This window comes from Drosophila kikkawai, chromosome 2L, assembly GCF_030179895.1.
Source record: "Drosophila kikkawai strain 14028-0561.14 chromosome 2L, DkikHiC1v2, whole genome shotgun sequence".
NCBI lineage: Eukaryota > Metazoa > Arthropoda > Insecta > Diptera > Drosophilidae > Drosophila > Drosophila kikkawai.
This window is the reverse complement of record NC_091728.1, coordinates 15,297,780-15,309,946: the sequence shown is the minus strand read 5'-3', so window position 1 is coordinate 15,309,946 and position 12,167 is coordinate 15,297,780. Positions and strand designations below refer to the sequence as shown.

The window sequence follows — 12,167 nt, the reverse complement described above, 5'->3', positions numbered from 1 at the left end:
TTCCTTCATTTTATAAATAACACCCCGAAGACATTAAAATTTGGGTTTTGAAATGCTGTATTTTGCAGAATATACCAATGACTATGTACATATTATACATATAAATATATTTAGTTAACTCAACTGAGGTTACAGAGAGCCCGAAAACTGTGTAATTAGATTCACATATAACATAGAACTTAAATTTAGAATCAGAGAATAGGGATAAGAACTTGCTACGATATTCGATATATATTTTTATATGTACATCATCTCGGCCATTGTGGACATCTTTTTTGGAATATGCACGATGGTGTCGAAATAGCTGGCCAGCTCTCCAATGGTAACATCATCGCAGTTGCCGGGATTCGTGGAATTGTAGCTGGCCTGTTGCGAGCATGTCGCTCCCATTAGCGAGACGGCTGACAAAGATCTTGCGGCAGCTGAGACGGCGAAGGCAGCATCACTCTTTTGGCTCTGAAGGGGTCCTCCTGCTGCAGCCTCTGGACTGGCCTTTGACGAACTGCAGTTCCTCGACAAGTGCCAACTGTTGGCCAAGGGGCTCCTCTTCGATTCGTCGAGCATGGCATTGCATTCGCCAATCACACAGTCACGGAAAGTGCATGTGCCACTCGTGTTTGGCAGGCTTAAATCATCGCTCGCCTGCGATTGTTCACTGGTGTCCTCTCTGGGTCTCGGGACGAACATCCTGCCGCTGCGAACCACACACTTGCCGTGCTCGCAGCCGTACAAGGATCGTAGCATCGGCTGACGAAATATGTTCTTTCGTTTTTGCGAATGCTTCTGCACACCGTGGGAGCAGCTCGAGGGATTTATTATATCAAACGAATCGGCTGGAACAAAGGACTCGTCCTGCTTGCAGTCCTGCAGGCAACTTTCGGATCGACGCCTGGGCCTGCATTTCCAACGGTGTTTGTCACTTGATGTGGACTCAGGGTTATCCAATGGATCAAATCCATTCTCTGCATCGTAAAATGGGTTCCTCTCCACAGTAGTAGTCTTTAGGAGAGGATGAGTCTGTGTTATTTTCAACTTGTCCAGGTCAGCTGGCAGCTCTTCTGAGGCCATTTTGTGCACAAAATCCGTATATCTCGGACTTATTCTTCTCGGCTGATGTGTTTTCTTTACGATTTCTGTTGTTTTGAGAGTCTCAAAGCACTCTTTTTCTTCGTTTTTCTTATTTTTTGTATGTGTTTATGTGTAGGGCTGACAAACAGTAAAGGTGACGCCACGGCCACTCCAATTTCTAGGGATGGGAAGGCGCCGTCAATTTAATTTATTTGGAACGATGAGAAAATGTGAAACTGTTATAATGGTGTGCTGGGATAATATTTAATTAATTTAAATTAAGTATAAACAGACTGAGTTTACTTAATTATTTATTATAATCTATTTTTTTAAGATTGCCATATTTATATATTTGGATAAATATTTAACTTTCAATAACAACATTATTTTTGAATCGTATAAACAAAGTAATATTACCTTTAATTATATCTTTCAGTACAAATATTTAGTGTTGAAATTACAGATATACATTTTTATCAGAACTTACAACTAAAATTATAACACCCTGCAAGGCTATACAAATGCCGAATGAAATCGGTCCAGTGGTCCTTAGAGAATACCGAAATTGATTCTTATTTTTAAATAGTAACGATACTATTAGGATAAGGAGAAAGTTTTTCGTGTGATTTACCGAATCAAATTCTTTGAAAAATCTCCAATTTGAATTATAAATAATTTATAAACTAATTAAAAAACTTGTATTTAAAACATAAAAGCTTCTTGCAATCATAAATTCTTAGATTCTTCGAATTTTTGGGGCTTTTCTTATCGCTACATTGAATATAAAGGTAGTTTGATTTTGGCACTAAGTGTTGTTTAATAAAGACATCAATTCGGAGAAATGAAGCCTGCGGCTCTTAATCGAAAACACTGATAAGGTCGCAGCTTTACTGAAAAGTCAGCGCAAAAAACCAAATTTTGTTCAGTGAGTTTTTAGCATTGGAACAGAGCAGAAGCTTTGATTTCGTTGCCATGAAGAGAAAACTTTGCGTTTTTCTGGTCTCTGTCTTAGCATGTCAGTATGTATTCTCCTCCACAGCCTGGTGGGAAGGGTTAGAAGAACCGATCTTTAAGCTGACTCAAACGGATAAGCGTTTGGAAGCCATTGTCAGGCAGATTGATGACCTGAATCGACTGAACAGGTCCAAGGTGAGTCCTGGTTTTATTAGTAAAAATAAAATTATATAAACCCTCCGATAGAATCGCCATATTGCGGCATTCGCCGTTGGATCTGACGGCTTTATGGATTACAAATTGAGCTTTAGCTCGGAGTTTGATGATATTTATAAAGACATAGGATGGATTGACCACCTATACAAGTATATAGGAGAATATGAAACGGCCAGGTTTGAAAATCATACCCTAATTCGTTTTGCTGAAGGCACTATTTCCAATGAACGCAACGAGAATACGATGGAAAAGTTGCATGCTTCCTTCTTCGGAAGAGAGGACTTTCCCTTCGGAGGGAGGAATCTACTGAAATCCGTGGCAGAAGGCTATCAGGTATGTAATATAAGTTGGAACCAACTCCAATTAATACATTTGGTTATGGTTGTAGAAATATCCGAATAGGACTTGCAGGACGCCACAGTCCTACCAACAACATCTGTACTTGCTATATGTGGACATCGCCCTCACCGAACTAAAGTCTCTTGTTATGCTAGAGTGGTCCTGGCTACTTCTCGGACAATTCGGCAGGACCGAGTTCACCGTGCAGCAGGAAATGGTGCGGGAGGGCTTCAAGCGCAGGATGAACCGCACTCGAATGCTGATCAAGGACCAAATGAGCGGTGCTGATCAAACCGTTTGGCGTTGCAATCCCCAAAGGCCCAAGGCCGGAGTCACCTACGACGAGGTCACCCGCCTCCTGCAGGGCTACATAGAGAACGAGGTGGATCTCAGTGCGGAGGAGACATGTCGACATGATTGCGCCTACTACCAATCCACGAGAAACGATAAGGGTTGCCACGGGGACGAGTTCTGCTCCAAGCAGCCGAGGTGCCGGGGTGGCCTGTACAACTGCCAGTTTGTGGAGTCTGACCTGAAAGTGTGCCAGTCGGCGGAGAACTCTCACAGGCGGTACGAATTCATTGAGGGCGGAGGGGGACGCCACCTTGGAAGAGCTAAAGCGTGTAGCAGGGGAATGGACAGAGCTAAAAGCTGGGTTAGCTGGTTTGTCAAGTGCAACTACTGTTTCTGCCTGTGCGATGAGGAGGGGCCCCAGTCGGATCGCTACTTCAACCTGCGACCAGCGACCGCCGATATAGGACGGAACAGGTGAGTTTGCTCTATAATGGTCACCGCTACTCACTGTTTCTCATTATTCGGAAGCTTATCCTTTCAGAGTCGTCACTGGACTGCGATTCATAAAGCACAATCGCATCTTCCACCTTCAAATCCAGGAGGGCGAGCTCCTGACACATGGAGTCATCAACGGGACCACTCTCCAATGGAAGCCCCTGGACTCTTACAGCATCTCAGATAAGGACGTTAGGCAGGACGTAGACTACCACGCGCTGAGCTACGAAAATCGATCCATCAATCTAGTTGAGGTCAAGGATGACAACGACTTCCTGGTGACTGGCTTGCGATTCCAAGTGGTTGGAGGTCATCTTAATCTGGAGGCACAGTTCACTGGGTTTGACTTTAAGAGCGGCCAGCTCACTGAGCAGACTTACTGGTCGTCAGCGAACAACGAGAAGGCCAGGTACTAATGCTACTTGTATAAACAACAGGAATAATATTTATATTGTGTATTTAACCCGTAATTTCTTAAGGAGAAAAGTGGCCCTAGAAAACTCCAAGGTATCCTCAGAAACCTTCACATCCTCGGAGCCTTATCCCAGCGACAACGACCAGTATGTGGAGTTTACAAACTCGGGCCTTGAAGAGGATGCCGCGCAGACTACTGTGCCTCTAATTGACATCCAAGAAGTTGTCTCGGAGCCTCCGTTCCCTCTCTCCGGAGTTGGAGTCTACTACAAGGGCAGCAAGGGACACGGTGGCTACGTGGCTCCCAAGCTCATTACCTACGACTTCAGTCAGAAGATCGAGTTACCCACAATTTAAAGTCGTTGGTAAAGAGAAAAGAAAGTAAAAAATATCAAATAAAATAAACTCAAGCGTTGTTTAAATAATAAAATTATTTTTATTGGATTTAGTCTTATTTTTGTAGCAGATGATATAAAAATCACATTTTTTAACGATTTTAAATATTAATTTGTTATAATTTGGAAGTGTTTGTGTGGGAAGAGTAATATTTTTTCAAATAAAAATTCCGCTTGTTTTTCATCATGGAGATCATATGGTATGCCAATTAAATAAATATTGATCATTACTCAAAGTGAAGTTATATGATTTATCTAAAAAGTTTGTAAACGCATATTTGAAATATTTTTTGATTTTTGATCAATCATCAATGGAAGCCGAACTGAGGGCACTACCGCCCAGTTGGTTATGAGCTATCATAAGTATGTCCTTCTTTTCCTTCGGAAAACGCAGCTCTCGTCCAGCCATGCGAAAGGTTTCCAGCTCTCTCTCGGCCAGCACCAATTCGCGGCGAATAACGCCGGGACTGTCGTGTTCCCTGGCAATCCAGTCCAACGCCATTTGTGAGCGCATCTCGTCATCAAGACTGCGGTTGGAATAGTGAGCCACCACTTCCTGTCTGGAGCAATGACGTTCGCGCATTGCCTTGAGGGATCCATTCCAGTGAAGCAATTGGAAGACAGTCATAAGTTCTTGGAACTCAAGCATTGTTCTACCCTTATTTGCTTCCAGCATGAATCTAGACGAAACAGCAGAGTTAGTTTAATAAGTTATTACCGCAGACGACGACCACTCACCGGAAGGCGCCGATTCCAGATTCCGTGCCCTCGTTGACCTGGGATGTTGTTCCTTTGAACGAAGTCCGGGCATCCTGTACTGCTTTCTGTATAAATTCGTCACTAATTCGACGTGAAGGGTGTTCATTGAATACCGAGTTCATCAGAGCAATCTTGGCCGAACTGCGTCTGGCTTCCGCTTTTGTTGGACAGTTCTGAAAGCTACCAAAGCAACTACCTCCTGGCAGAGTTACGAAACAAATGTATGGCTGGCTATTGGCTGGGATCGATTCGTAAATAACAAGAGCTCCGTTTTTTAGTTCAGCTCCGCGAGATTGCTTCATCTGCCAAAACTCTTGTAGGGCTTCTACCACATTCACTGAAATACATACATACATATGTGAACATATGTGGGCTTTATAGTTTTACATGCTAGGTTTACCTCTATAATCTCTGTCCTCGTAAAATCCAGTGACCGTTGGTAGAACCCAAAATGGTTCTTCGGGATAAACCATTGTCTCGATTATTCCTTATTCAGATGAGCAAAGAAAGGTATTTTTGCATAACTAATACCGCATGTCAATAAGTTTCTGCAAAAAACGAGTAATTTGATACTTGTATTACATATGTACATACATATGTATTTTGCAGACGACTTTTCAAATATCCATATATGTATGTACATAAGTAGCGTGTACATTCTATGTACATAACTGCACATTAACAGTGAATTTTCTTTAGAGAGGAAACGGATTACATAGCATATGTTTACATATGTACATATCCCACATTTGTATTGTTGCACTGGTGACACTGCCATTGCCACGTCTTTAAACATATGTACATCGCAACATCATATACATGTCTTTCGACGTGAGTTTGTTGCCTAAGTCTTTTGATTACATCTTGCGGAATATATCAAATTCTCGGGTTTAGCTTTCTTTTGTACTATATACTGCACAATTTGAACAAAGCAACAGATAAAATACATATTCAATTTGCATGCATTCACAGAGGGGTTTAAGCAAGTACAATTTTTAATTAGTTTAATTGAATTGTATTAGTAAACCTGCATTTACATTGTGATTGGTAAGTTTAATAGGGTCAACTTTTCACTTTTATTTTAGACTTTTGGGGCACCAGCGCAGTTAAGGTCACATACGAGCCGAGACGAAAAACCTTTCTGCTGCAGAGATGTAAAAAAAACTAGATACATTACTGTGTTCCAGTGCTGCCAACTTGTTGGCTGCCGGAAACGAATATAGCTTGAAAAAGGCCAGTTGATACATTATCAATATATAAAGTAATTATAAACAAATTCATAAGAAATCGCCATATTATAATTATTTTATTAACAAGGGGAATATAATATTGATATTTACCACTTATGATAAGAAATATTAATAGGAAAATTTAATTTACTTGTATACTGTAGAATATATTACTAAATATTATTCATAACTTTTTATTAATGGTTAAAACTAAGAACATATATGACATATTAATTACTACTAGAGTTTACTCACGTCACTAGCCACAAATATTATCCTTAAATACATACAAATTCTAAAACATAAAAATTTCAAGTTATCTAAAATAGAATGTCAACATTGACGAAACTCGGCAGGGGAAGATCAAAGAACGATTCACATTCCTCGTTTTCAACACTATCTAAATTATATAAAGGTGGATTTTCATCGAAATCGTTGCCTAACTGTGGTATCTCTTCATTGTTCCAATCTTCCTCCAGGGTGTGCATGTCATGTAGAATTCTTTCGCACAAATCATCAAAATCACACTGCTTTTCCAGCCAGGTTTCAGTAATTGCTGGAATTGAAAAACGGTACAAGGCTTTATTATTGCAATTAACACCTTATATCGCTGCTTACGTTTGCTGCATTGTTTTGCACATCGCTCAGTCGGAAAGTCCGTGTAGTTGAATAAATTGATGGGCTGGATCGCGTCGCGCCTCACCATGTAAGAACCCAAAAAACAGCTGGACGATTTGACATTAACCTCCTCTCGATCCCTACCTAGATTTGCAGGCATTTGCTTGGCAGCCTTTTGAATCGATAGCTTGGCAATACTTCCCTCAAGTTTAACAGCATTGCTGCTTTTAAATGGGGTAATTCCTGGCGTTAGATGCATTACATTGTCCAGTTTTCCCAGCACACTCTTTTTTACAGTTTGTTTTAACGCTGTACTGCCAAGAGGGACTCCATTTTTCATAGGATTGGAAGGCACTGGAATGTTCAAGGTCATTACTTGGTTATTATGTTCAGTAGAGCTGTGCTGCAGTAACTTACAATAAACGCCAGCATTCTCCTTGTTTATGATTTGATCCATCTTTATGTATAATGCTTGTCAATGGTAAAAATATTAATTTGATATGCCTACTGAATTGTACAATGAAAAACGAGCGGCACAATTTTAGAGATGTGAGAAGCGCAAATGTCAACTCGTTGTGCTGTCAATTTGCCTCAAATTAGAAACGATGGAATGTGAAACACTTCCAAATTTTCGTCATATGGTGCAATTCGATTAAGAAAAAACAACACATTTTCTTTTACAATACAAATATTTGTATTATTAAGTAAATCCTCTGCATGCACTTGGTCAGAATATATATATCAGACAGGCCGAATTAGCGGAACTCTAAACCGGTGCGAGCGATAGTCACGCCCCTTTTATTGCGACTTGACATCTGTTCGATTGGTGGAATATTAAATATATCGCCTCAGTTCCATCTCTATTTAAAAAAAAATTTGTTGAGTGAATATAAAGCTTGGAGATTTTCTGCCGGAAAAATTGCAGTGGACATTCAAGTTTTCCACGGATATTAAATAGTGAAACTATCAAATACATATTCCACCATTTGCTAATCATTCAACTTTAACTGAAGAAACGATACAAAGACGTGGCCATGGCGTCCCATCAGTACCATCAAATTGCAAATTTGCTGGAAAAAGTATGTATAGAATTTTTATCGCTCGCAAATATCATGAAATGTGATGGAGCCAATGGCTGCTTCCTTGGCTGCTCCAGATGACGTCGACGGACAAGGACTTTCGTTTCATGGCGACCAATGATTTAATGACGGAACTGCAAAAGGACAGCATTATACTGGACGATGAGTCCGAGAAAAAAGTGGTGAGAATGGTATTGAAGCTGCTGGAGGACAAGAACGGCGAGGTGCAGAATCTGGCAGTGAAGTGCCTCGGTCCGCTGGTCAACAAGGTGAAGGAGATCCAGGTAGAGACCATTGTTGATTCGCTGTGCGCCAACATGATGTCAAACACAGAGCAGCTGCGCGACATATCGAGTATCGGCTTGAAGACAGTAATTGCGGAGCTGCCGCAATCCTCCAATTCGCTGGCCCCCAATGTCTGCCAGAGGATCACCGGCAAGCTGAGCACAGCCATCGAGAAGGTGCGTTCGTGCCTCCTTTTGTTTATGGCCTTTGGCCTTTGCTTACCTCCTTTTCCTCTTTGTAGGAAGACGTCTCCGTCAAGCTGGAGTCACTGGACATACTGGCTGACCTGCTTTCCCGCTTTGGCGAGTTTCTTGTGCCCTTCCACAGCACCATTCTGAAGGCTTTGATGCCCCAACTGGCCTCCTCCCGACAGGCTGTGCGCAAGCGCACGATTGTGGCTCTGTCGTTTCTGCTTATCCAAGCCAATAGCAATGCCTATAACGGCGTCATCGATCACCTGCTGGATGGCCTAGAGAATCCACCGAATCCGGGTGCCATTCGCACATACATCCAGTGCCTGGCATCCATATGGTAAGGAACCAGGCATTAGCTATTCGCGCAATTCGTTTACACCTCTTCCTCTTAGTCGACAGGCTGGCCATCGGCTGTGCAACCACATTGATCGTTCGATGCTTCTGCTGAGTCAGTACAGCCAGCGAGATGACGACGAACTGCGCGAGTTTTGCCTGCAGGCCTGTGAGGCTTTCGTTATGCGCTGCCCCGATGCCATAAATCCTCACATTCCCATGGTAAGCTCTAAAATTGCAATTACAAAAGCGTTAGTACTCATTGGGCATCTCTTAGATCCTTGAGCTGTGCCTGAAGTACATCACCTATGACCCGAACTACAACTACGAGACCGACGATGGCGATGCTGGCAATGCCATGGACACCGAGGACGATGAGTATGTGGACAGCGAGGAGTATAGTGACGACGATGACATGAGCTGGAAAGTGCGACGCGCTGCTGCCAAGTGCTTGGAGGTGTTAATCTCCACGCGCCAGGAGCTCATCGAAGACTTCTACCGGAGCCTGAGCCCTGCCTTGATTGCTCGCTTCAAGGAGCGCGAGGAGAATGTAAAATCTGACATCTTCCACGCCTATGTTGCTCTGCTGAAGAACACGCGGCTGAGCGATGATGTGGCCAACGATCCGGACTCAATGGAGCAGGTGTCGGGGCCGACGTCGCTCTTAATTGAGCAGCTGCCGCTGATTGTAAAGGCCATACAGCCGCTGATGCGCGAGAAGTCGATGAAGACGCGCCAGGATTGTTTCCTCCTGCTGCGAGAGCTCTTGAATTCGCTGCCCGGCGCCCTGGGCCCCTACTTGGAGAGCATAGTGCCCGGGATAAGCTATTCGCTGAATGACAAGAGCTCCACGAGCAACATGAAGATCGAATCTCTGGGATTTCTGTACTCCTTGCTGCAGGGTCATCCGCCACATGTCTTTCATCCGCACATACCATCGCTGGTGCCCCTTGTGGTGACATCAGTGTTTGATCCCTTCTATAAGATAGCCACTGAGGCGCTTCTGGTGCTGCAGCAACTGGTTAAGGTGATTCGTCCGCTGGAGACGAGTGCTGGAAAGTCCGACTTTGATGCACCGTCTTTTGTGGGTCCGGTTTACTCGTGCACCCTGCAAAAACTCAAGGTGACGGACGTCGATCAAGAGGTTAAGGAGCGCGCTATTGCCTGCATGGGCCAGATCATTGCCAACATGGGCGATATGCTGCAGAGCGAGCTGGCCGTTTGCCTGCCCATCTTTATGGAGCGTTTGAAGAACGAGGTGACCAGACTGAGCAGTGTCAAGGCTTTAACCCTCATCGCCGCCTCTTCTCTGCGCATCGATTTAACGCCGATCCTCAACGACGTGCTGCCCGCCCTGGGTACATTTCTGCGCAAGAACCATCGCTCCCTGAAGCTGCATTCGCTGGACCTCATCAACAAGATCGTCATCAATTATTCGAGCAATTTCGAGCCGAATTTGCTGCAGACAGCCATCGTGGAGATTCCGCCACTAATATCCGACTCGGATTTGCACGTAGCTCAGTATTCGCTGACGCTTTTGAGCACTGTGGCGCGCCGACAGCCGCAGGCGCTGGTGGGCATACACGAGCAGTTCCTGCGATCGGTGCTTATATTGGTTCGATCGCCGTTGCTTCAGGTGGGTTAAAAACAATAATTTATATTATAAAATATATTAATACGTAAACCTAACCTTTTCCTTACAGGGAACCGCATTGAACTGCACCCTGGAGCTCTTCCAGGCGCTGGTGCAGACCCAGTTGTCCGGCTTGGATTACCATTCCCTGGTATCGAAGCTAATGGCACCCGTTCTAGGTGGCGGAACGGATGGCGCTCTGTTCAGGGGCAGCGCGGGTGGACCTTCTGCAGGTGCACCTGGCAGTGGTGAGGCGGTGCAGCAGCTGCACAAGCAGGCATATCATTCGTCGGCAAAGTGTATTGCTGCCCTTACACAGCAGTGTCCCCAGGTGGCCACGCCATTGGCCACCAAGCTGATAACGGATCTGCAGAAGCGCAATGACACCGAGATTATATTCTGTTTGCTAACTATCGGCGAGATTGGCAGGCACTTTGATCTAAGCAGCATCCAGGTGCTGCCGCAGACGATTATTGAGTGCTTTGGAGCCACCTCGGAGGATGTTAAGGCGGCCGCCTCGCATGCCCTGGGCGCTGTCTCTGTGGGCAGCCTGCAGACATACCTGCCATTGATTCTCAACGAGATTGAAGTGCAGCCGAAGCGTCAATACTTGCTGCTGCACTCTCTTAAGGAGGTGATATCCTCGCTTTCGGTATCGCCCAGCGGACTGGCTCAGTTGTTGCCATCGGTGCCATCGATTTGGACGCAGCTTTTCAAGCACTGCGAGTGCTCGGAGGAGGGGTCTCGCAACGTGGTGGCCGAGTGTCTGGGCAAACTAGTGCTGGTCAATCCGGACGAGTTGCTGCCGCAGCTGCAGCAGGCGTTGCGTTCGGAGAGCGCCACCATGCGCACCGTTGTCGTCTCCTCTGTGAAGTTTACCATCTCGGATCAACCGCAGCCGATTGATGTACTGCTTAAGCAGAATATTGGCGAGTTCCTGTTCGCCCTACGCGATCCGGAGCCGCAGGTGCGACGCGTCGCACTGGTGGCCTTCAATTCGGCGGTGCATAACAAGCCGAGCTTGGTGCGTGATCTGCTGCCAACTCTGTTGCCATGGCTCTACTCCGAGACGAAGGTGAAGAGCGAACTGATCAGGGAGGTGGAAATGGGCCCCTTCAAGCATACCGTTGACGATGGCCTCGACATACGCAAAGCGGCATTTGAGTGCATGTACACACTGCTCGAGCAGGGCTTGGACCGTGTGGATGTCATGCAGTTCTTGGACCATGTGCAGGCTGGCCTCTGCGACCACTACGACATCAAGATGCTCACCTACCTGATGACGGCACGTCTGGCCATCCTGTGTCCCGACAAGGTTCTCCTAAGTGAGTAACACACTCTGGCTTGCACTGGAACTCGTAATAACTTGATTTTTCTCCTCAGGACTCGATCAATTTATACAGCAACTACGTGATACGTGCACTCACAAGGTGAAGGCAAACTCTGTGAAACAAGAGTACGAAAAGCAGGACGAGCTGAAGCGTTCAGCCCTACGTGCTGTGTCAGCCCTTTCGCAAATACCCAAAGCAAGTAAGTAAAGGGGAAAAGTAAAATAATTGAAAAAATATCAAACTACAATTCGTTTTATAGACAAAAATCAGCAGCTAATGGATTTCCTCAAATCGATCAAAGAGACCCCGGAGCTGAGCAAGATCTACGATTATATTCAGAAGGATTCCATCACCGGTACAGCAGATATTATTGTAATGGATCAGAGCTAAAAGTAAAACCCTGGGCTCTCGAGATTCCTTTACTTAATTAAGAATATGATGCGTGTTGTACGCACACACACAAGTATCTCTTTTCTGATATAGCTTTTAGATTTTCTAAATAAGAAATAAATGCAGATCGACTTGAAAAGC

At 44.6% G+C, this 12,167-nt stretch overlaps 5 protein-coding genes across 5 annotated transcripts; 2 read left to right on the top strand and 3 right to left on the bottom strand.

The window, feature by feature from the left end:
• Positions 1 to 39: 39 nt before the first annotated feature.
• On the bottom strand, positions 40 to 1,253 carry LOC108077195 (uncharacterized). Its single transcript, XM_017170439.2, has one exon. It carries the CDS (start codon positions 1,066 to 1,068, stop codon positions 238 to 240), a length of 831 nt encoding a protein of 276 aa, XP_017025928.1. The 5' UTR covers positions 1,069 to 1,253; the 3' UTR covers positions 40 to 237.
• Positions 1,254 to 2,040: 787 nt separating this feature from the next.
• Positions 2,041 to 4,137, top strand: LOC108076881 (uncharacterized). Its single transcript, XM_017169911.1, has 5 exons — positions 2,041 to 2,217; positions 2,269 to 2,571; positions 2,627 to 3,345; positions 3,413 to 3,775; positions 3,846 to 4,137. Exons 1-5 carry the CDS (start codon positions 2,041 to 2,043, stop codon positions 4,135 to 4,137), a joined length of 1,854 nt encoding a protein of 617 aa, XP_017025400.1.
• Positions 4,138 to 4,193: 56 nt separating this feature from the next.
• On the bottom strand, positions 4,194 to 6,084 carry lft (Limb expression 1 family member lowfat). Its single transcript, XM_017170302.3, has 4 exons — positions 5,972 to 6,084; positions 5,335 to 5,482; positions 4,914 to 5,271; positions 4,194 to 4,855 (listed from the first exon to the last, which is right to left on the bottom strand). The coding sequence occupies exons 2-4, from the start codon at positions 5,405 to 5,407 to the stop codon at positions 4,477 to 4,479; spliced, it is 810 nt and encodes a 269-aa protein (XP_017025791.1). The 5' UTR covers positions 5,408 to 5,482; positions 5,972 to 6,084; the 3' UTR covers positions 4,194 to 4,476.
• A 130-nt stretch (positions 6,085 to 6,214) lies between these two features.
• On the bottom strand, positions 6,215 to 7,358 carry pim (pimples). The gene is made up of 3 exons (XM_017170305.2): positions 7,199 to 7,358; positions 6,782 to 7,135; positions 6,215 to 6,719 (listed from the first exon to the last, which is right to left on the bottom strand). Exons 1-3 carry the CDS (start codon positions 7,236 to 7,238, stop codon positions 6,484 to 6,486), a joined length of 630 nt encoding a protein of 209 aa, XP_017025794.1. The 5' UTR covers positions 7,239 to 7,358; the 3' UTR covers positions 6,215 to 6,483.
• Positions 7,359 to 7,441: 83 nt separating this feature from the next.
• Positions 7,442 to 12,165, top strand: Cand1 (Cullin-associated and neddylation-dissociated 1). The gene is made up of 8 exons (XM_017170301.3): positions 7,442 to 7,860; positions 7,938 to 8,321; positions 8,387 to 8,676; positions 8,732 to 8,894; positions 8,950 to 10,308; positions 10,376 to 11,630; positions 11,689 to 11,835; positions 11,896 to 12,165. The coding sequence occupies exons 1-8, from the start codon at positions 7,816 to 7,818 to the stop codon at positions 12,024 to 12,026; spliced, it is 3,774 nt and encodes a 1,257-aa protein (XP_017025790.1). The 5' UTR covers positions 7,442 to 7,815; the 3' UTR covers positions 12,027 to 12,165.
• Positions 12,166 to 12,167: the final 2 nt, after the last annotated feature.